The sequence below is a fragment of the Bison bison genome, unplaced genomic scaffold (assembly GCF_000754665.1).
Source record: "Bison bison bison isolate TAMUID 2011002044 unplaced genomic scaffold, Bison_UMD1.0 scf7180017864352, whole genome shotgun sequence".
NCBI lineage: Eukaryota > Metazoa > Chordata > Mammalia > Artiodactyla > Bovidae > Bison > Bison bison.
In genome coordinates, this window is record NW_011494924.1 from 3,220,897 (window position 1) to 3,246,001 (window position 25,105).

The window sequence follows — 25,105 nt, forward strand, 5'->3', positions numbered from 1 at the left end:
CTGTCGTCCCCTTCTCCTCCTGCCTTCTATCTTTCCCAGCATCTCGGTCTTTTCCAATGAGTCAGTTCTTCACATCAGGTGGCCAAAGTATTGGATTCAAGCTACTTCTTTCCACAAACACCCACAAACAGTTTTCTCAGTTCATTTTGTTTTATATTTATTTATTTGGATGCACCAAATAGTCGCGGCATGCAGGATCTTTAGCTGTGGCATGTGGGATCTTGTCCCCGGACCAGGGATCAAACCGAGGTCCCTGCAGTGGGAGCATGAAGTCCTAGCCACTGGACCACCAGAGAAGTCCCAGCAATGTCATTTTGACTGGGTTTCTATGAGTAGACAGAGCTGTCACACTGAATCCCTTAGCAAAATTTCCTTTAAAAATGCATTTTCATCAACTTTATCTTTCCTCAAAGGCTTTACCAGGCAGCTGCTACATCCCTTTTTTCTCTCCATTTCTCCCTCAAACTCCCACCCCCTGTAAATCCATTCCACAAAACTAAAGATACTCAGAAGAACCCAGAACAGAACAAAAACCCAGTAACTGTGCATCTGATTCTTTCCTAGGCACAGCCAGCCATTCTCAGCTGAAGAAACTGAACCCAGAGTAAGAGGTCTGCTCAAAGTCCCCCGTGAATCTGAGGAAAAGACAAAGTTCCTACTCTAGAATGCTTTTAGTCACACTGTACTACTTGGTCAGTACCTTACTCATAGTTAAAGCAAAAGGAAATTGCAGTGTTATGTGAGCATGAACATTTCAGAAAACAGGGTCCAGATTCATGAGTGACTCGAACATTGCAACGTGTGCCAGCAAGCACAGACACTCACTCTTGTCTGCGTTTCACCTGCTCCACGTCCCAGTAAGACACAAACGTCGGCCTTCTGATGACATCCTTTTGGGTCTTGGAAGCTATATTTGTCTGAATCATCCCTTCAGACAGAAAAACAAAGAGAAAACACAAATCATGAATTGGTCCTAGGAAATGATTTATCTTTATTTTTCAGAGACTACTAACATAGCTAGTATTCATGACTCAACTATACATGCATGAATCGAGAAAATCCTTTCAGATGGAAACCGCTCATGATAAAAATGAATATCCTTCACTGGCCTTAGTATAAGATCCAGAAAACAAAGAGGTACATGGGCAAATTGCAGTTAATCAAATCTTTCAATCAAAGTCAGGTGGGAAAGGGAACTAGGGCAGCCAGATTACGTCACCCATGACCACTGGCCTCAACCAGGCATCAGTGATTATGAGTTGGAACATGGTAGGTATATTTTGAAAGTATTTTCCTACCTCAAATGTGAAATGTTAGTTTTAATTCATGCATGTTGTATACCTGGGTCTACACTGCAGCATGAGTTCTTTAAAAAGTAAATCATCATACATTGTGAATAAAAGCATAAAATGGCACAACCACTTTGGAAAAGAATTTGGAAGCTTCTTACCAAGTTAAACATACACTACCTATACAATCCAACAAATCCACTCCTTACTATTTATCCAAGAGAAATCTACATCCACACAAAGATTTGCATTTCAATGTGCCTAGTAGCATTATAATAAGCAAAATGTGAAAACAATCCAAATATCCATCAACAAATGAATGGTTAAACAAACCATGGTATATCCATGCAATGGAATATTACTCAGCAACGAAAAAGGACCGCTTTACATGCAATAATATAGATGAGTGAAAAACAGTATTCTGAGAGGAGTCAACCATATGAAGAGTACACACCACAAAGTTCTATTATATGAAGTTCTAGAATAGATTAAACTAAATTATAGTGACAGAAAGTAAATTGGCTGCAGAGGGGAGACTGACCACAAAGGAGCATGAAAAAACTTTCTGGATTGATGGGAATGTTCTAGATCTTGATTAGGATAGCAGCTGCATGCATTTGTCAGTACTCATCCAACTAGACACTTAAAATGGATATACCTGATGGTAGCAATTATGCCTCACCATAGGTTTACATCCACACCAACAAAACAAACAACAAGGAAAAGAGCAATCAGATCCTGCCACAACTCTGCTCAAAGCCTTCTGGACGTTTCCAGCTTGTAAAATATTTAAGTTTCAATGTCTACTCTCAGCTCTTATACATGTCCCTGCCACATGCATGGGCTGCCCACTCCCTTCCAAAGTGTCCTCCTCAGATAAAAGCAGGCACCCTCCCACGAGCCCTCCATGCTCTTGCAGATTCATCACATTGCTTCATCTTTCCTGTAGCTGTTATTCTTTTCTGAAGGTGCCTGGTTTGCCAGCATTCTGATTAGTGCCTGGCAACAGAGCTCAAATACTAGTTTAATGAACAAGAGCATATTAGAAATAGAAAGGAAATAGTCTGGAATGCTGAAAACTTCTCTGGACTGGCTTCTATGAACCAAGGGAACAAATATATGGGATTAAAATTTCTCCAGATTCAGGAACAAGATATATTGGTTTTCATCTCTCCACCACCTTTTTAAACAGTCAGAACAACAGAATACCACTGCAAAAAAAATGTTTTAATTTAAGTCCATTTTTAATTTGACGACCCAACAGAAGAAATTTTTACTTTCGTCCACTGCTTTCTAGTCTTGGTCCATATGCACACATTGTTGCACTTACCACACACATTAAATTTTTAAAAAAATTCATTCCTGAAAAAAATATTTATCTCTGTTTTAATTACAGAAACATAAACTTGGGGTTTGGCCTTCTTCACTTAACAATATCAAATTTTGCTTTTACAGCACAGTTTTCACAATCATAATTTTTAGCAACTACCTAATACCCCACTGAAATGTACTACTTTTATGTGTTCAGTCACAATCCTACCGGCACACAGGCTATTCCTATTTGTTAGTACTATAAGGAGGCTTTAATAAAGACCTTTATTTCTATAGCTTATTTTTTTTCTTGTGAATTATTTCCTTAGAAAGATTCCTGATAATAAAAAAGTAAGCATATTTGAATATCTCTTGATATGTACTGCCAGGATGCTTTCCACAGTAGTTAGTAAATGCTCCCTCAAAGCTCTGTGACTTGGGGTCTTCCCTGACAGTCCAGTGGTTAAGACCCTGCACTTCCAATGTGTGGGGCACAAGTTCAATCCCTAATTGGGGAGCTAAGCTCCCACATCCCACATGGCACAGCGAAAAAAAAAAAAAGAAAAAGAACGAAAAGTTATGTGACTTAACACAGTAACTGGTACAGGGTCCAAATCTCGGGTACCACCTGGGAATGTCAAGGAGCTGAAAAAGTCTCTTTCATCTCTTTCAAAGCATCTATGAGGATAGTCCTGAAAGGGCACATATCTGACCATATACAGGGCTGGCGGGGGTGCAGAGGTGGGGAGTGGGATTTGGGGGCAGGGGGACACAGAGGCAGCCCATGGGACACTACATTCTGCGGGAGAACAGTTTCTGCCCTGGTTTCTTACTAAACACAACAGGCAGACAGGCAGAAGGTAACCAAATCTTTCTATGGGGGCTCCAGTAAACATGGCAGAATGCAAAGTCTTTAGAAAAGGTGACGGATAAAAGCATTGACCTAGATGACAAAGCCTAAAAGGAACAGCATGGGTCTAAAATTCTGAAGGACCCACAGTCCCAAGGTCTCTCCTGTAGTTGTTAACACCTGAAATCTGTGTCAGGGAAGCAGCCCACCTAGAATAAGAAACTTAGAATGGCAGAACCAGAAGTGTCCACAGAGACCATGTAATCCAATCCTCCCCGGTTTACAGGGTGCCAGGTGCTGCTCCCAGCTCCTGTGTGTCACAGTCAAGGCTTAGAGCACAGCCCTTCTGACTGCCATCGGCTCCCACCCACTGGTCCTGCCGTGCTAGAAAGAACCTGGTCCCGAGTGCAGCGTCCCCATGGCTCTATTCCCACTCCCCCACGGATGCCACAGGCCAGACTGAAAAGACAGGCACCGCTCCCAAATGCAGACACTTACCTTGAAAACTCAGCTCGTAGTTTCGTGAACCCGCCTGAAACGGCACAATTCCCCTCGGACAGGATAGAAAAAGAGACTCCAGGTATGAAGAGTCAATGCTCGAAATTTGCTCATTGTCTTTCTATTAAAAATAAAAAGGTAAAAACTTCAGGATAGGCTTTTAAGAAATTTCTATCATGATATCTTATGTAACTTTATTTCAGCTCTGGGATTTGAACAGGAATGCATCCTGCCACCCAAACCAGATTGTAAAGGATTCCTGGTGGGGGCAAGTCAACACCCTTCTGCAGTCTCCACTGTACGGGGTCTATGCTACTGAAACTGACGATACCCTAGGTGGAGGCCTGAAAAATAGAGCTGTTTTGCAATAGTCCTTTCACATAGTCCATAAAATATGACCCAAGTGTACAGAGCAACTTGTACCCAATACAAGAATGTCTAACCGAACCCAAAACGTCATGAAGCAGACCATCACAGCTATCGTCTCATCACACAATGATAAAGAACAGTCTAAAGCTGGAAAGAAGGCACATAAAACTCCAACAGGTGCATCGTTATTTAGCTGCTAAGTCATGACTCTTTGCCACCCCATGGGCTGTAGCCCACCACTCTCCTCTGTTCATGGGTTTCCCAGGCAAGAATACTGGAGTGGGTTGCCATTTCCTTCTCCATCCTATAGGTGTATCACTGTCCAAATGAGAGGGCCGGAGCAAGGAACACCCCCAAAATGTAAAGATATAATCTCCAGCCATCTCCAGGACCTTCCTCTAGCCCTGCCCTCACTGAACTCCAGTTCTGAACAAGAGCCTTCAATTACATATTCTCCAAGACTTGAATTTATACCTCAGTTTCAGCAACCAGGTCTTGTTACTTTTGCCTTGGGCCTACATGACAGCCTTGATTTTGGCTTTCTAGAGCTATGGCTCGCCCTCACCTTGGGCAATTCCTTCAGGGCATGCACTCCTGCCCCTCAAGGCACGCTACTAAGCTTGACAGTGTGCTGCATGCTAAGTCGATTCAGTTGTGTCTGACTCTTTGTGACCCTATGGACTGTAGCCCACCAGGCTCCTACTGGAGCAGTTTGCCATTTCCTTCTCCAGGGTATCTTCCCAACCCAGGGATCGAACCTGCATCTCTGGCATCTCCTGCATTGGCAGACAGGTTCTCTACCACTAAACTATCTGGGAAGCCCCAGGGATCTTGTAATAGATTGTGTTTCTTTGATTGCTTTGGCAGCTTGGGAGCTCAGAACCAAATGTATGGCCCAGCAACTTATGCTGAGATATCCTCATCCCTTTTTTGTCTTTGGCTTCATTTCCATTTCTTGCTTTTCTTTTCTCTTTCTCATCACTCCAATTTCATTGCCTACTTTAGCTACCTCCCTCTCTGTTTAATCATCTGAATCAAAAGGGAAAAGGCACACTAGACAGAACCTCTGCCTGTCTAAATTTCTCTCCCCTATTACTATGTCCCTGTGTTCAGACTTACAGGTGTAAGTCTTCCGATTTCTCACTCTTGCCTACTTTTCTGGCTGAAAGGGGTAGTCTCTGCCCATTTATATACTAGTACATAGAAAGCTACCTCAAGGTTCTGCCACAGTCCCTGATAATGAGGAAAGAGGGATATTTGACTGGCTCGTATATCAAGGAGTTTCTTAAAAATAGTTATAATGTTTTATAATGCAATCGGAATACATGCTTGCTGAGTATAATACAAAAAAACACCACTTTCTCTACCACATCCATGCTCCATGGGTAATCACACTGGTGTCAGACACTGTACCACTAGATTCTTCTGAAGTTGTCAAGTTTATACAAGAGTGTCCACAAAAAGGAACGGCACTCACCTTCTCCCCATATGGAACCCATTTAGTTCCGTTCCTCCAGTACCAAATCCATTTTGTGGTCAAGAGAGAACTGGGCGGCTGTGTGACGGATGAAGGTGTGGAGATACGTCGGACAGGATTAAAATCACAAATCATCTTCTGGAAATTGATGTTATAAGTGCGAACAGAAACGCTGAGAGGGAAAAGCTTAGCATTAATAAAATGCTTCACTGAAGCAAAATGCTTCTGTTTTCTCTACTCTGATCTTCTTAATAAAAGGGCAGAATTAAAAACTGAGAGTTGAAAGTGGTCTCTGAATTCCCTTTATACAGCTTACGGTCTTACACACAAAAGAAAAAACTGAAATACAGAGAGGTAAGGCAACCTGCCACATATTTAATGGTATCGCAGAATGGGTTCTTCCCTCAAAAAATATTCCCAAAAGAAATCAAATGATTGGCTCAATGTCAGAAACTCTGAAACTCACAATAGGTCAGTTTTTTCAATTATTACACATTATTTAAATAGTTGGGCTTCCCTGGTGGCGAAGGCTTATAAAGAACTACTTTCAATGCAGGAGACTGGGATTCAGTCCCTGGGTCAGGAAGATCCCCTGGCGAAGGGAATGGCTATCCACTCCAGTATCCTTGCCCAGAGAATTCCATTATCAAAGCGTAGTTCGAGATCTTTTCAAGGAGTCAGCAAGGTCAAAGTTACTTTCATAATAATATTAGGACATTATCCACCTTTTTCACTTTCATACCCTCACAAGTACACAGTGGAGTTTTTCAAGGCTACACAATGTTTGATTTCACAATAAAGAGATTTGCAAAAATATAAAACAATGTCATTCTTCTCAGTGAATTTGGTTTGGTTTGGTTTTGGAAAAGTTATTTTTATAGCTATACTTACATACATTTATGTATGAATGTAACTATATATAATTATCTAAAAATGTTATGTTAACACGAATGAGTTTATTATCATTATTTTTAATGAATCAATAATTTTTCTCAGTTGTGATTTTTAACATGGTAAATATCCATAGCTATAAATCCACATAAACTGAAATCTCTGGGATCCTCAGTACATTTTAAGAGTATCAAGGGCTCTGGAAACCAAAAAGTTTGAGAGTTACTGCTCTACAAAATACCTCCTAGATCAGCGATGTTCAACCAGGAGTGATATCAGACCCAGGAAACACTGACAATGTCAAAAGATATTTTTGTTTCTCGCAACTGGCATGTAGTGGGTAGACACCAGGGATGATGCTAAAATACTCCAGCAAACCAAAGAATTATTTGGGCCCCAAAGTCAACAGCGCTAAGGTCGAAAAACCCTGCTTCAGATTTACCTGCTGGGGGAAACAAAACAGCTGACACCACCCTCTAGTGGCAAAATGCAGCAACACACCCTCCACCAGAAAAGTCACTAAATTTGAACAGGGTGACAAGTCCTTATTTTCCCTCCTAAAGTATTTCCTTATAAAGTAGGATGCAGCTTATAAATATGGCCATGGGTAGTATCACCCATATCAGCCCTAACAGAAACAGAAATATAAAGTAGCCTTTTAGAAATCTCCAGGATAGAGAAAATAGCAAAAATAGAGGCAGGTATAAAATGCTGAAGTATGTAACAAAATTCTGCCTTAGAACTATATGAAATGACTCAAATCATTTTCTCAAACAATGAGATTAAGCCAAAGGCTCTTCTGAGCTCATAGGTTTGCAAACCAACCTATGCATTTTTGTTGTTCAGATACATATTAACTGAACAAATATTTGTGTCCCTGTTTATTTCACCTGAGTTAGCAAATATTCCCAGAGTCCCTCGTATTAGCCAGGCTCTGGGTGACTTCAAACCTGCCCCACTTATTCCTTTATCTTTATTAACTCAGAAGTCATTTGCCATTTTAATCTCAGGAGTTAACCTGAATGGGATTCTGAAGGAAAACTGTTTTTTCTTCTTCCCATTAGCACAGCACTAGGCTCTCCTTTGATGATGTTGTAGATTTCACAAGCCAGACCTGCCACCAACTTACCTGCAGTTTTTGGGGTCACAAAAGGCCTTCTCAATATCCTCCATGAACGGAAGGTCCACCCAGCTGTTTGCAAGTAACATCTGCCACCGGTAGGGCAGGTGGAAATGAACTTTGTTGCAGCTCTCTACAAAGAGAGAAAAGAGGTCTAAGCAATTCGACCAAGTTCACTGCTGACTCTCCCCATCAAGGCCTGCCTTTCTCACCCTACCAGCCCTATAGGCACATTTTCCAGCTACACCTGTGCTCATGCCAGCCCCTACCTGCATCGTGTCAAGCCCCTCTCTCCACATTCATTTACTACCCACATAGACTCGTCAGAAAACAAAATTCTCCACTCCCCCAAAAGCTATGTTCAGTTCAATTCAGTCGCTCAGTTGTGTCCAAGTCTTTGCGACCCATGGACTGCAGCACGCCAGGCTTCCCTGTCCATCATCAACTCCCAGAGCTTGCTCAAACTCAAGTCCATTGAGTTGGTGATACCACCCAACCATCTCATCCTCTGTTGTCCCCTTCTCCTCTCACCTTCAAAAAAAGAACCATATTACCCACATGGAAATCTGAGGTCATTAGAAATTTACAATTATCCTTTCTGCTGCTGCTGCTGCTAAGTCGCTTCAGTCTAGATGGCAGCCTACCAGGCTCCTCCGTCCCTGGGATTCTCCAGGCAGGAACACTGGAGTAGGTTGCCATTTCCTTCTCCAATTATCCTTTCTGCACCTCCCTCTATATGCTTTTATTGAGACAAACTGCTCTCTATTGGAGGCAACTGCCTGTCTGTTTTCTAGGAAGCCCTGGCCTAGAATTCATCTCTTCCGGAATTCCCTCACTGATCTTGTGCTCTTCTGACCTGACTTGTGTTTTATGTTCCCTCAACCAGTGCTCTAGACACACTTTGTGCTTTATTAGTTCTCTAATTTGTGGATGTTCTGTTTGTTTTGGGCCACACTGCACAGCTTGTGGGATCTTGGTTCTTTGACCAGGGATTGAACCCAAGCCCTTGGCAGTGAGAGGGCACAGACGGGACTAACCACTGGACTGCCAGGGAATTCCCAAATTTGTGGATGTTTTGATGCCCAGCTCTAATGACAAACTTGGGCTTCCTTCGTGGCTCAGCTGGGAAAGAATCCGCCCGCAGTGCAGGAGACCTGCGTTCGATCCCTGGGTTGGGAAGACCCCCTGGAGAAGGGAAAGGCTGCCCACTCCAGTACTGTGGCCTGGAGAATTCCATGGACTGTATAGTCCATGGTTGCAAAGAGTCAGACACGACTGAGCTACTTTCACTTAATGACAAACTTACTGAAGAAAGGCCTGCGTCATTGTTTAGCTTATGTCTCCTTGCTTCACTGGCAGAGGAGTAGGCATGCAAAGGATGCCCTTTCAATGACTGCTTGCTGAATAATGAATTAATGTTAGAAGCTCATAATACAGGAGAACAGAAAACAGTTCTATTTTTCACAGTTTGCATTGTTTAAATCATTTTGAAATGTCACTGCCAGGAATTTAACTGATTGAAAAATATAACCTTCCTCACACCCATTAGAATGGCTGATATAAATAAGCAAACAAGAACAAATTTACAAATGTTGGCAAGGATATGGAGAAATTGGAGCCCTTGCGCATTGCTGATAAAAATGTAAAGTGATACAGCTGCTATAGAAAACTGTGTGGCAGTTTCTTAAAAACTTAAACACAGATTTACCACATAATCCAGCAATTCCACTCCTGGGTATATACCCAAAAGAACTGAAAGCAAGAACTGATATTTGTACACCTGTGTTCCCAGCAGCATTATACACAATGGCTAAAAGGTAGAAGCAACCCAAGTGCCCATCAGTGGATGAGTGGATAAACAAAATGGGATAGAATACAAGTGAATAGTGTTCAACCTTCATAAGGGAGGAAATTCTCGCAAAGGCTATAACATGGGTGAACCTTGAGGACACTGTGCTAAGTGAAATAAGCCAGTGTCAGAAAAGACAAATATTGTGTGAGATCACTCATATGAGGGACATAGAAGAGTCATATTCGTAGACAGAAATCAAAATGGCAACTGTCAGGGGCTTCCCTGCCAGAAGGGGGAAATGAGGAGTTGTTGTTTAATAGGTACAGAGGTGTTGTTTTACAGAAGACCAGTCCTGAATATCCATTGGAAGGACTGATGTTGAAGCTGAAACTCTAAAACTTTGGCCACCTGATGCCAAAAGCCAACTCACTGGAAAAGACCCTGATGCTGGGAAAGACTGAGGGTGGGAGGAGAAGGGGATGACAGAGGATGAGATGGTTGGATGGCATCACCGACGCAATGGACATGAGTTTGAGTAAGTTCCGGGAGTTGGTGATGGACAGGGAGGCTTGGTGTGCTGCGGTTCATGGGGTCAGAAAGAGTCGTACACGACTGAGCGACTGAACTGAAACGAACTGAACTGATGCTGGGAAAGATTGAAGGCGGGAGGAGAAGGGGACAACAGAGGATGAGACAGTGGAATGGCATCACCGACGCAATGGACATGAGTTTAAGTAGCTCTGGGAGTTGGTGAGGTACAAGGAAGCCTGGCACGCTGCAGTCCACGGGTTCACAGAGGGTAGGACACGACTGAGCGACTGAACTGAGGTAGAGCTTCAGTTTAAAAGGATGAAAAGAGTTCTGGAGATTGGTTGCACAGCAACAGTACTGAGCAGTACACTTAAAAAGGTTAAGATGGTAAAATCTATGTGATGTGTTTTATCTTAGTTAAAAATAAATTTTGTTGAAGTTAAGGATTTTTGATTAAGAGAACACAGGGCAGAATCTCCTCCTCAGACACAAGGCGAATGACTCTAAGACCACTAAGTGATCAAACAAATGAATCAGACATGCTGAGAAGGCCTGGGGCAGAGACATGAAAGGAACAGTGTGGCTCAAGAGTGACAGGGAAGTGCTGTGTCCCAAGCAGTCCCGTGGGAAACAGTTCTACAGGAGGCTCGGTGAGAGGGAGCAGTAAACAGATGCCGGAAGCCTGGCTGCTGCAGTCTCTGGGGTCACAAAGAGTTGGACGCATCTTAGTGACTAAAAAACAACTGTTACTTCTGTTTGGTTTTAGTATGTAAGACGAGGGGTCCCTGATTAAGTGTAAGAGTTCAACTAAACCTGAATTGTAAAAGGAGAAAGTATAATATAACACAGTGGTGAAGCAGTTTGGGATGAACACCCAAGTTCTATTCGTGTATGTGTAAAATGAATTAACAACAGAACCTAAAGTTGACTTGAAGGTTAAAGAAGATGCATGTAGGATTCTCAGCACTGCACTCCACACATAGGAAACACTCAATAAATGCTAGCCAGGCTACTATTAATAATGTTTCTGCTTCTAGAAAGTCCTTAAGGTAGTTACTCACTAAGTTGACAACTCTTATACAGATGGTCAAGACAAATTTCGTTTGAGCTGTGTTCATTCATCGTGGAAGATATGGTACTGGCAACATCAGGTACAGAATCTACAAAACAGAAGAGGATGCATGTAAGCGAATTATAATATTTAAACCAAAAAAACAAGATATTTGGTCTAACAGTGGGAAAGAGCATCTGAAATGGGGGCCAAGTTCAAGAAAATTCTTAAGATTCATGTGCTGCTCATGAGAGCCCAGTCATGAAAACCAACATGAAAGTCAGGGTTACTTAGTGTCATGCTGCTTTCTTAAACCATGGCTGAACTGCTCCTGTTCTCAGTAAATGGAGCAACTTACTCTACACAGTTCTAGGGTTGGTCCCCCTGTCTTCCTATGTCCTCATCAGTACCACTCCTTAACCAAAACCCTTTGCCCTTTAGTACTGCTAAGGAACATCCAAAGAGAAACCACCAGCCATGGCCACTCTGCTCAAACACGAGACATGGGGCCCCTCTTTGTCCCTCAGTGATCACACAGAACCCAGCCTGGAGCCCGCCTTGTCATCTCACTGGCGTGGGTAACTGGGATTTGAGCTGCATTCTGACCATGGGTCCCCTAGGCTGCAGCTCTGTTGCTTAAGGAAGTGTAAAAGAAGGGACCTTGGTAAAAATGATGTTTATGAATCCTTGTACCAAGGTGAGACGTGCTAAATTATAAATCAGTAAAAAAAATGTATGTAACATAAAAAATTGCTTATGCAGTATCATCTTAGCTATAAACAAACTAGGTATAGAAAAACGTTAAAGAATATAAATGAAAAGTTCATTGTACATTTCTTTGTGTAACTGCAGTGTCTTTACTTACGTTAATATCAATTAATAATATTATAACATCCTTGTATAAACTATTATGTTTATAGAAAAGAAAAAGAAGGGACCTTGGGGACAGCAAGTGGTGCCTTGTACGGGGGCAGAGGGCTCCCCACATGTGGGCAGGACCTGCTTGTTAACCCCTGAATTCCAGAGCATAACACATCTTTCTTCCCTTTGACTGCTGCCATGAAGCCAAGCCCAGTGGCACCAGTTTTACCTATATCGGTAGTTTTATCCATCACTTTATCCATCCATCTACTGGCACTGTGGACAGACTGACTAGCCCAGAAGGTCTCTTCTGTGTGATTACCGTTAACAAAGGCTGCGGCTCCATCCCCAGTCATCTGGCCAGCGGTGGGCAGATGACTCCGAGGTGTTCCGGTGTCTGGATTCCTAGGTAACGATTTTTCTCTCTGTCTACTGCTTGGAGTTTGGTAATTTGCCAGTCTCGTGGAAGTGGTATCTACAGCCATGCCATCAGCCTTATCAGCAAAAAGCGGGAAATGCTGGCCATCTTGATTCCCACTCCTGCGCTCCGCATTCACATGGTCAGAGGAAAGGACAGCGGTGGTCTTTCTGGTGGTGATGGTTTCAGGTGTTTGTGGAGAACCAGGAGAAGAGGAGAAGACTGGACTGGAGGGAAGCCAACTCTTTTTACCGGTGTCCTGGTCATTCTGCCAGGATGCAGGGCCCTTCCAGTCGAAGGCTGGTTTCAAATCAAAAGTGAGGGGAGCATGGCTATGATTCCCATAGAAAAGATCCTTTGCACTGCCGTTCTCTGCAAGCCTCTGGTTTCCTCCTCCTTGAGGGGTTCCTCCAAGAACGACAGCTGCAGATGGGTTGGAGGCAGGCGGGGGGCACTCCTGACTTCCCAGATGCGAGAATTGGCGGGCAAGATCCTCGACAGGCCCGTCACTTGCGACAGAGCCGCGGTGGCCGGGAGGCTCTGGGCTGGGTGAGCAGGACCTCTGGGCAGGAGCTGAAGCTGCTGGAAGAAATTCCTTGCTGCCCCGGTCTCTGCTCTTACTCCTCCCTCTGAATGCCAGGTCTCTACGATGGGGAGGAGGAGCTGGGAAAGAAAAATCAAACCACAAAAGGTAACTTTAATGTCACTAACTCTGTACCCGCCTCCCGTTCGGCCTCAGAGGGGCCGAGTGAAGTGAGAGTGGGGTAAAGCAGAAACAGTATCAGCAGGAGAGAAGAAAAGGAGGGACTTCATCAGCGGGCAAAAGAAGTTCAGATGTTTTCTTGGGTAAGTATATTTGGAGGTCTAAAAGTCTTTTCAGGAATTCCCCAAGACCACTTTTAGGGATCTCACTCTTTCCACCTCGGAGCCCTAAACCTTCACACTGGAGAAGCAGTGAATTAACCAGGCACCGTTACTCGGCAATCCTGTAGAGTCAAACGCCGCCACGGCTCGCAACAGCCAAGACCTGAGCTGTGCTGTGCTTAGTCGCTCGGTTGTGTCTGACTCTTTGCAACCCCATGAACTGTAGCCCACCAGGCTGCTCTCCGTGGGGATTCTCCAGGCAAGGATACTGGAGTGGGTTGCCACTTCCTCCTCCAGGGGATCGTCTCGACCCAGAAATCGGACCAGTGTCTCCTGCATTGCAGGCGGATTCTTTACCTGCTGAGCTACCAGGGAAGCCCAGCCACGACATGGAGGCAACCTAAATGTCCATTGACAGAGGAATGAATAAGAAGATGCGGTACATATATACAACAGAATACTACTCAGCCATTAAAAAAGAATGGAATAATGCCATTTGCAGCAACACAGTATGTATGTTGCTTGTTGTAGGTTGTATGACAACCTAGAGGGTCATACTAGTTCATACTAGAGTGAAGTGAGTCAAATAGATGAGACATATCCTATGACATGCCTTATATGGGTAATCTTAAAAGAAATGATACAAATGAATTTATTCACAAAACAGAAAAGGACTCGTAGACTTAGAGAAGGAACTTATGATTACCAGCGGGGGAAGGATGGAGGGAAGGGATGGTTAGGGAATTTGGGATCAACATATACACACTGCTATATTTAAAGTGGATAACCAACAAGGACCTACTGTGTAGCACAGGGAGCTCTGCTCAGTGCTTATGGCAGCCTGGATGGGAGGAGAGTTTGGGGGAGAATGGATACATGTATATATAAGGCTGAGTCCCTCTGCTGTGAACCTGCAACTATCTCAACATTGTTAATTGACTATTCTCCAAAATCCAATAAGAAGTTTAAAAAAATTAATTTGTGTGAAAATCTTGACAAGGTGGTTATGACAATGGAAGAATCCCCGCTTTCTGCCAGCCCAGCAGAAAACACCACCTTTGGCCTAGGATAAAGGTTGAGCCAACCCTGGCTCTTCTCAGCTTCTCTCATGGGACTTAGATGTAGCTCCTCAATGCCCACTGTCTTAGGTGGGGCTGTCCACAGTCCTCAAGTTCAAGTCCACATTCACCTCTAGGGTGAATGGAGAGACAGACTAGTGCTCATCAGAGATGAGTGCCCCCAAATCACTAAGAGTTCACCCATATTGTGACACAGGTGTACCTAAGCTAAGAAGTCACAACACTTAAAACAACAACAAAAAAAGAAAATAAGGAAAGGTCTGATTTCATTGAAGCTTGGAATTATCCAGAGTTGTTCATCTGGCCCCCAAATGCCCAAGCTTAAGTCAGCGATATCCAAAATTTAAAAAAAAAAAAATTGACCTCTTTCTAGAAACATGTTAAGTCACAGCCCTGGGAAGCAGAGAGAAGCGAGGGAGTGAGCAAGTGTGTTCGTGTGTTCAAAAAGTGTGGTGTGCTTGTATGTGATGTTTATATGTGGGGTTCACATATGTTTATATGAAGTGTGTGCGTGTGTGTGTGATATGCATACATGGTGGACATGTGAGGGGTTTATGTGTGTGTACGTGAGGTTTGCACATATGGTGTGTGGCACATGTCCGTTAGTGAGAGGTGCATATATGTTGGCAACGTGCCCGAGTGTGAAGTATGTCTGTGTGGTGTGGATGCATGGAAGAGCATGAAATCAAATTGCAAAATCACACATATACTATGATCATAATTATGTAAAAATTGTGTATGCATATCGACAAGGTCTGAAAGGCAAAATAGTTTTACACGATGAGGTAGGGTGAGTGTAAGTAGAGATTTCCTCTCCTTGTGATTTCTGTTTATTTCCGTTTATCCTGTTAAGAAGGCCACCACGCTTACCTTTCCATGCTGAGGGCTTCTTCTGGCGGTGCCTGCTATTGCAGATGTCCTGGATGTTCTGTACTACGCTTGAGCTCAGCCCGTGCTCCCTCATGACGGCCAGCACCCTTCTGTCCATCAGGTTATGGGACCGGAAGCAGTTGGCATAACCACAGTTCCCTCGGGTAAAATGTTCACAGATGTGGAGTCTTTCACACGGGGGCTGCTGGTTACAAATCTGTCTTCCACCCTCGCCCTTATAATTCTTGCATATCTACAGAAGAAAGAAACAAGCGCCAGAAAGAAAACATGTTTCTCTATATGCCACACATTAAGGAAAGTTCGTATAAATATAATGATCTATATGGGAATAGAATCTAAAAAAGAGTGGATCTATGTATCAGTTCAGTTCAGTTCAGTCGCTCAGTTGTGTCCAACTCTTTGCGACCCCATGGACTGCAGCACGCCAGGCCTCCTTGTCCATCACCAACTCCCAGAGTTTACTCAAACTCATGTCCATTGAGTCAGTGATGCCATCCAACCATCTCATCCTCTGTCGTCCCCTTCTCCTCCCACCTTCAATCTTTCCCAGCATGAGGGTCTTTTCAAATGAGTCAGTTCTTCCCATCAGATGGCCAAAATATTAAAGTTTCAGCTTCAACATCAGCCCTTCCAATGAATATTCAGGACTGATTTCCTTTAGGATGGACGGGCTGGATCTATGTATAGGTATAACTGATTCACTCTGCTGTACACCTGAAACTAACACAACATTGTAAATCAACTATATACTCCAACAAATATTGATTAAATAAATAAAAAATAAAAATTCTTTTTTTTTTACTTCCTGGTAAGAAAAAAATTCATATTTTCTTATTTCCTGGAAGAAAAAGAAAAAAACAGAAGCACAGATATAAACTTCCCTGATGACCCAGCAGGTAAAAAAATCTGCCTGTAATGCAGGAGCTGCAGGAGACACAGGTTCAATCCTTGTGTCAGGAAGATCCCTTGGAGAAAGAAATGGCAACCCTCTCTAGTATTCTTGTCTGGGAATCCCATGGGCAGAGGAGCCTGGTGGGCTACAGTCCATGGGGTCGCAAAGAGTCAAGACACGACTGAGCACGTGAGCAGAAGCAGAGACATATCTAAGGAAAAAAATGTATGTGCATAACTCTATAATCTCTATTGAGTTATATTCAATCAGTGACTTATTTAGGGTAGGAGAGGTCTACAAACTAACTTAAAGAAACTTGACTTTTATTAACCTCTTTTGGAAGAATCAATATAAGATGGCCAGGTATAGATAGAACAAAACAGGAATCAAAGGGAGCCCTACATATAAAGGAATCCCAAAGAGGAAGGCCCACCTTTGGATATCAACACATCTTCAATTAAAAGACCATCCTCAATTAGAAGAACACTGCAGGGGGCACTGTGTGCCACATAGTACAGTCAAAAGGAAGAAAAAAAAGGATGTGAGGTCTTGTCTTCAGCTGCTGGGAGCTAGGCAGAATGTGGCAGTTTCTCAAAAGACCAAGTGATAGCTGATCATTTTTATATGTAAATAGGTATATCTACATACCTAGCTCTACAGAGATGTAATTCTTACTGAAAGGGAAGCAGGAGAAGTATCGTCAGTGAGGCCAGACCCTGTGATACAGGACTAGAGGATGTTGGTTGAAGTCTGCAGCTGGAAGCAGCTATACATGACTTCACATCTGAGTTACTTACTTACTCCCAGCCTCTTGCCCTTGCTGTAAAAGACAAAAATATTTGCTCCCCTCACCTAACCATGTTGTGGAGCAGGTTAAATAATAAAATACGTAATGTCTTGAGCACAATACAAAATGTGATGCAAATGTTTGAATCATTACACAAAGAGGCTTAAACACAAACGCATTTGTAAGTTGTTTCAACAGACTCTGAGCAAACCAGATCAACATGGGCCACTGTGGTGTATCCAGGTGGGAAAGACATGGATTCAACCATGATTGAGCCATACAAACAACTTCTAAACCTGATGCAAATACATATCATTGTAATAGAGTCTATGAGCCAGAATCGAGACTCTTGGCCAACAGTTCTCAAAGTGTGGTCCCTGAACCAACAGCATCAGCTCCAACCGAAAACTAACTAGAAATACAAACCCTTGGGCCCTTCCCCATATCTACAGTCAGAATGGCCAGAGGAGGAGCCCAGCAATCTGGGTTTGACAAACACTCCTGGTGATTCTGTCCCACACTAAAGCTTGAGAGCCAGAATTCTCGAGGCTCAAGTAAAACAAGGATTATTAGCAACTTCACAAATGATACTCTGATTAACATTCCTAGTACTATTCTGATGTTTAAGAAAGACTGCTCCTGCCAGAACAAATGAGACCCATTTCTCCCTTTTAATAAATGCACTTCAATTATCCATGTTTATTTACCAGGAAGTTCAGGTTTATGCTTTTATGTTCTCACAGGTTAAGCAAAGTGGAAAAGTGTGAACGTGTTCGGTATTTGAGGGCAGGCGTGTGCCTTGTCCACCATTGGCTTCAGGATTTAACTCAGTGCTACCTTTGCACTCCTGAGTGTTAGCTGAATGAGTGCAAAGCACACAGTAAGTAAAGTGAGACCCTGAAGGATGAAATGCCTTGTCCAAGATGACATACATAGTTGGTGGCAAAGACAGAACTTAGAGACGTGGAGGAACCATCCTTGATCAACTATCCTTGGAACTAGCTGAACTCTGGCTAACCACTCCCCTCCCTTCTAAAACCTTGAAAATACTCCGCCCTACTCCCCCAAGTTAAAACGCTCCTTTAGAGACAACTCTTGCCCAGAATAGTCAAATAGAGACTTAGGTCATCGATGCTCTAGTTGATTCCCCATCACAGGAACCAGCTTCTCAGACCTCTGGTCCCAGGAAACAGTGCAGTCTGCTAGTCTGTGATCCTACCCCAACACGTGGCAAGAGGCAATTAAGTTATCGGCTAAAAATAAACTTCAAGCACAAACCGTTCCACCCTACCCTCTAAGCACGGTACCGAATTCTTAAAATCCACGGACACTGTAAGGGAGCCTCAGGTGACACTTAAGACTCTGTGTGATTAACGTCAGCGTCCTCCTACGAGAAGCCTCCCAGCACTTTTGTCGATGGGCTTTTTCTGGGCTAAGTCAGCAACAGCACCATCTAGGAGGGTTCTTTCCTAGAGAAAGGAAGAGCCACCAGTCCTTATTCTCCAGGGACATGATATAGCAAGTCCTTGGTGATTCTGGAGAACAGAAGCAGAGAGCTGACCTGGTGAGTGACGTTTCCAACCCTGCAAGTTTAACACTAAGTTGGACCCCGGGCAACCCCATGACTCTTGAGAGTCATGATAAGCGTTCAACTGTCATCATTCTTCCACATGAAAGGGAAAGGAGAGGGTGCCTCTGTTAGTCAACGTGACCTTTAACAAGTTAGGGTGTAAGGCATTTTCCCCATACTGGTAGCCAGGAAGGACTGCGCTGGCTGGCACATAGGCCAGGGGCTATAGAGATCCTAAGACCTCTGAACCTTGGGTTCCTGGAAACAGAAAGAGAGAGAGAGAAACTCACGTACATAAATGAAAGAATGCCTGGGGAAGTGAGTTACATATAGTTAAATATTTCTCCTCCACCCTTCCTCTCTGAAGACATTTTTACAGAGTATCTTGCATTCCTATCTTGCCTAAGCTCAGTAATCAACGCAAAATCACCCCACATGTCCTAAGTTTTCCTAAGTCCTCAGGGAAACACACTGAGCTTAGAGTCAAAAGATGTTTAACCCTCCAGATGTCCCTAATAGCTATCTTGTCATACATAAAAGCACGACCGAATTTCAACCTTGTTATCTTATCTCAGTCCCTTCCACCCTCTCAACCTGAGGCTTCCATTACGTTTCTGGGCCTCTCTTCCAATGTGAGGCTAACTTCTGTACACAAGGATTTTTCTTATATCATTCTCAGATACCATTCTTTAAGCAGAATCATCTGATTTTCAAGTCAATATTCCTAGGTGGATGAGACTGTTAATTATCTGAGATTATTCTTATCCTTCTTCTAATAATAGAAGCTTCCAAGTTTTAGCTGGATATATAGCTATCCACCAGAAAACTACATTTGCCAGCCTGCCTTCTCCCCAAGTGCAGTCATGTGATAAGTTCTGGCAAATGAGATAGAGCATACAATAAATGAGATATAATATCCAAGTCACATCTTTTTATTTTTTTTTCACATCTTTTTAAAAAGGAAGCAGCTTGTCTTTTACTTACTCCTTCTCTGCGTTTCAGTTGGCTAGAAAAATGATGACACTGAGAAGAGCCTCCTTGTACCATGAGGAGGAAGCCATATGTTAAAAGAGATATCTACTGGTCCAGTAATAAAACAGATCTATTATATATAAGATAACAAGGCTGACCTACTGGCCTGAGTCCCTACATGACATCATGGAATTCAGCTGCCTAACCATCAGACTACCTGCCTGCCTACCTCTAGGCAAGACCAAAGGTCAGCAAACTATTAGCATAAATGATCGAATAGTAAATATTTTAGGCTTGGCAGGCCATCAATCTCTGTTGCAAATACTCATCTCACTCTTGTATGAGAAAGCGGTCATAGACAATATATAAATGAATGAGTGTGGCTGTGTTCCAATTAAACTACGAAAACAGGCGGCAGGTGGGATGTGGTCCATGGAGTACAGTTTAGTGACCTCAGATCTAGACTACTGAGAGATGGAGAAACAAAGTAATATTTTACTTGAATCACTACATTTTGAGATCTCTTTGCTACAACTTAGCCTCAAGCAATGTACCCTGTCACCTTCCAAAACCTTGCTTCAAAGCCCACCTCTTCCAGGAAGTCACTCGGATGTAAGGCATCAATTAGTCTTACTGCTAGTTCTTCAGATCACACTTGCTCACACAGGGTTCCCTAGCAGCCCAGGGGAGGAGGCATTCCAGACTCAAATACTTATTAAACTTCAAATAAGAAGGAAAGTGTTGGCATCTCCAGGTCACTTAGCAACAACCACCTGCTGACTGCCACCTACAGAGCCCTGGTGCCAGGTTTTCTCTGCCCCCATTCCAACACACACAGGACACCACACTGCCAAGGGCATTCTCCTTGCTTTTCAAACTGAGGAATCAGAACTTACCTCGGGCATAAAAAAAGGGTCACTTTGGAGAAGGAGCACAGCTAATTCCTCTTGGTTCAGTCCAGATAGCCCATGGTTTGTCAGGACCCTGAAGTTATCTTCTGAGAGAACCTCGTGAGAATATTTGCATAAATTCCTGGAAGAAAATAACAATAGTCAGCATTTCCACTTCACAGAAAATAAAGAAAAAGCAATCATCCAGGAAACCTTTCAAATGAAAATCAATGCTCACATCCTTGGGTAACTAACACAAGGTTGGTCCAGCTTCAAGAATACACTTTAAAAATATAAATTGATGAAACACGTAGATAGGAAAAGAGAATATGAGGATCTCTTCATAAGTTATACACATGTATTCTTTTTTTTTAACTTTTTATTTTGTATTGGGGTATAGCTGATTAACAACACACACGTTATGCTTTAATTTATCGCAATCCTTCTTTAAACGTCTCCTCTAGTATATGTTAATTACGTAAGATGAGGAAAAAGTAGCAAAGGAACTGAAACCAATTTAGTGGAAATGACTGCCCATTGAGAGGCAAATAATAATTAGGACAACACATTTATGGAATGACAATAAAATCAATGGGATAAAAGAATTTCATTGATCAAACTAGACTAGACGAAACTGTCCCTTGCTTTATTACTTCTATGAATGTATACCTATGTGATTTCTGACTACAAACGAATGGAACAAGCTTATATCACATTCAAACAACTTTACCAAAAAAGTGATAAAAATCCCCTTCACTTTAAGACTGATGATTCAGGTCTGACAGAACTTTCTGTGATGATGGACTTGTTCTATAATCCGAGCTTTCTGAGATGTAAGCCATGCATGACTAAGGCACCCTTGAAATATAGGTAGTAAGACTTAGGAAACTAAATTTTCCATTTTATTTCAATTAATCTAAATTTGAATAGCCTCATATGACTAGTGGTCACAAGACTGCATGGCAGAGATTTAAACATTTGCTCTTAAAAATGTTGGAGGAGTAGCTTTACCATTATCACAGATTTAGAATATCCCAGGCCCCACCCCAGGTCAAGTGAATCAAAATCTGCCTTTCAACAAGACCCCCAAATTATAATCACACTGACGTCCCACAAGCACTGACTTATTAGATCAAGCATTGAGACACTGACACTGATGGGCACTGATGTTTTCATCAGACAAACATAACTTGACAATTACCAATGTTCACCTAACGAATGTCTTCTACTTCTTAACTTATATATGTACATTCCCTATAATATCATCACCATCCTCAGATTTATGGTTTTAATAGTTGCTAATGTGATGGGATCTTAATATTTTCCAGTTTGTACAACCATTATCAAATTGTCAGGTGGTTAGGTAATGGCCAGATATTCACTATACCACCTTTATAAACCTTTCCTCTTTCACATTATTTTCTTGAGATTTATTTGAGAGTATTGCCTATGTGGTTTGTGTTTCATTTTGATCTCCTGCTCTGCAGAAAACATATTAGTAAACCTAGAGAGTGTGTCTCTTTCCCTCCAAACACATTAATATAGAGTTTTATCACTTTTGCTACTTAACTAAGAAAGAGATTCATGCTTTTAATTTGCACTTTATTAGCAAGACTGAAATATTCCAAATGTAGGTTTGATGCTCATACTTCCTCTTATACTATTTGTTCATATCTTTTAACTGTTTATCTATAGATTTATAATTGTTCTGTATATTTTAATACTAATCTTTACCAGCCTTGTTTATTTCAAATAGTTTTGCACTTTTCCCTTTTTATCAAGAACTTATTAAGCTTTCTATTGCTCAATTTTTATGCAATCAGATCCTTCCAATTCACCACTTGTAATTTAGCCACTGTTTAATACTTGAGAAATTAATTCCTCCACCACAGCTGGGTAACTATAATATATCATTTTGTTTCACTTTTAAAAAAGATATTTTCAACTTTAAAATATCTGGAGCTTATTTTGAAAACCAGCATCAGAGGAGGACAGAAGTGCTTTATATCTTTTCTCAGTAATGTCTATTGAATAGGATTTCTTTCTTACTATTTTGTTGTCCAGAACTATTGTTTGTTAACTTTTTAGTAAATTTAGAATGCAGAGAATCCTTATTATGTTTTTATCAATCTACTATTCTGCTTTGCAACTGATACCATACAATATAAATGTCCTTTGTACCACATTTTAAATATTAACAGAATAATCTAGCCTATTATTGGTTCATTTCTTTTCAAAAATTTCCTTAATGTGCTTAACTATTATTTTCTCTATAGAAATTGTATTATTGTTTTGTCAATTTCCACAAAATATCATATGGAAACTAATTTGTGTTAACTCCATACATTAGATTATATATTATGTCATCTTACTATTTTAAATCTTCTGATTCTAGGACAAAAAAAATCTCTTCATTCATTCAAGTCTTATTCTATTTTTCTTACTGAGAATTAAAATCTTTCTTTTCATAGTTCTCTTTCATTTCCCAAATATTAAACATAAATCAGTTGTCACCATTGTTTTTCACTGTCACTGTAAACAGAAATGCAACTGACTGCAAAATTATCTTATTGAAATTGACAGTGATTTTTGTAATGTAAACACCTGCATAAAAGTTATTCTCTAAGAATTGATGTTTGAAAGTCACTATTCAAATGCCACTATCTGTGTGTAGGGCATTTCTGAAACACTCTGGCATTGCTTTTGGATCTAGCTCTAGGAACCCCAAAAGAAAAGTCAGAATCAACAACCATGGCAGCCACCGCCCAAGCCCTTAAAACCCAGCCAGCCCTCCCACACTTCCTGCCTCATGTAAAAGTCAAGGGCAGGTGGTCAGGCTCTGTTGACAGCGTGTATCCCAGCCATTTTCTAGGGCGTGCACTCTCCTGGTTTTCTTCACCAGGAGTCCTGGCTTTTAGTGTGTTTCTGGCACTCCCTGATAAAGCTGACATCAGCTCTCTGCTTGCTCTTGGGGTTTGTGGTTTCAGATAACTGCTCCCCCACAGCCCCCACTCCCCAGAGCCCTCAGTGGCTAGGCAAAACTACACCTTATCTCTTTCCCAACCATCACAGGAGGGGGGCATCTATGAAGAGATTCTACAGCAGGAAGGGGCCCAGCCTCCACCCCAAAGCAGGAAACCCCTCCAGTACAGCTTTTACCAGACATGTGTGAGCCTCCCTACCTCTCTAGACCTCTCACTCCCCTGGGCATTGCCACTAATGACCCTCTCAATCCAGAGCAGAAAATGAGCTCACTGAAACACCCCACCACTAGGCAGCTTCTACCCTCCAGCTCAGAGATATCGGACAGCGGGTAGGTGGGAGGAATTAAGAACCTTTCTTTCCTTTGAGCTTCAGTCCAGATGTTATGGTCACAGTGCCAAGACAATCGTACTTCACCTATGGCCGGATTAAGGTCATACTTGAAGATCCAGCTCCTCTCCAGATTCCAGCAACATACAGCCTCGGTCTTACCTGTCTTGCACCTACTCTGCCCTTGCCAAGGGGCAGTGGGGCACTTCCAAGGTCCTGGAAGTCAGTATTTCCTCTAAAGAACTAAAGGCAGCCAGGCAAGCCTATGGAGAAGCCCTTTGCCTGGAGCCCCAAGAGTCTGGGCTTTCCCAGCCCACCTAAGACACTCATGCCCATAGGAGGAGCCCATCCAGCACACATGGTGCTGGCTGGGTCCTTGATGCTGCCTGTCTGAGGGCCCAGATCACTCTTCATTTCTCATCTCCATCCTCAGGCAAACTATTCATTCCTCTAGATTCTATAATCCTCACCTTGAACCCAGCTTCAGTCAGCAACATGTCATATCTAGCCTTGGGTTCTGACCTGCAGCTCCATCCCTGGGAGGCCCTGATCTGTTTTCCCACATTTCCTAGACTTTTCCAAGCTTCTTAGAGGATTTATCTCCACCCTAATTTCAAAAAAGTGGGGCAGTTCTCACTCACTTATCTGGGGAGTAACTAAGACCAAGGACTTCCCAGGTGGCACTGGGAAGTGGTAAAGAACCTGCTTGCCAGTCCCGGAGACATAAGAGACTCGGGTTTGATGCCTGGGTTGGGAAGATCCCCAGCATTCCCCAGCATTCTTGCCTGGAGAATCCCATGGACAGAGAAGTCTGTGGGCTACAGTCCACAGAGTCAGACACAAATGAAATGACTTAGTGGGCACCCCACTCCAGTACTCTTGCCTGGAAAATCCCAGGGACGGCGGAGCCTGGTGGGCTGCCGTCTATGGGGTCGCACAGAGTCGGACACGACTGAAGCGACTTAGCAGCCGTAGCAGCCCATATGCATGCAAGTAAGACCAGAAGTACGGACACTAACACTTATCACATATTTTCTAAGTGACAGGTACTGGATCTGTTTGTTATTTATAGCCTATGAGGAAATATTTTACTTTTTATTTTGGAAAACTGAGGCTAGGTAACATGAGAAATAAAAGGTGACTCATATAAGAGGAAAAGCTCATCACTGAACCCAGAACTCAAGAAAATTAAAAACATAATCTGGAAAAATAAAAACAAACAGGACTGAAAATTTTCCAAACCAAAAAGAAAAAAAAAGAAAGCCATGCTAGATTATCCCAGTTACTGTTCCCTTGTTGCTGTTATTGTTTAGTAGCTAAGTTGTGTCCAGTTCTTTGCAACCCCATGGACTACCCACCAGGCTCCTCTGTCCACGGGAGGCAAGAATAC

At 42.5% G+C, this 25,105-nt stretch overlaps 1 protein-coding gene across 1 annotated transcript in view; it reads right to left on the minus strand.

Moving 5' to 3' along the window:
- ZC3HAV1 (zinc finger CCCH-type, antiviral 1) overlaps positions 1 to 25,105 on the minus strand; it is a 51,665-nt gene that overhangs the window by 8,572 nt on the left and 17,988 nt on the right. The window contains exons 3-10 of the mRNA XM_010855019.1: positions 20,410 to 20,545; positions 15,272 to 15,524; positions 12,363 to 13,121; positions 11,190 to 11,288; positions 7,815 to 7,938; positions 5,795 to 5,966; positions 3,949 to 4,069; positions 826 to 928 (exon numbers count right to left, since the gene is read on the minus strand). Coding sequence (XP_010853321.1) covers positions 826 to 928; positions 3,949 to 4,069; positions 5,795 to 5,966; positions 7,815 to 7,938; positions 11,190 to 11,288; positions 12,363 to 13,121; positions 15,272 to 15,524; positions 20,410 to 20,545 — 1,767 coding nt within the window. The remainder of the gene's footprint in view (positions 1 to 825; positions 929 to 3,948; positions 4,070 to 5,794; positions 5,967 to 7,814; positions 7,939 to 11,189; positions 11,289 to 12,362; positions 13,122 to 15,271; positions 15,525 to 20,409; positions 20,546 to 25,105) is intronic.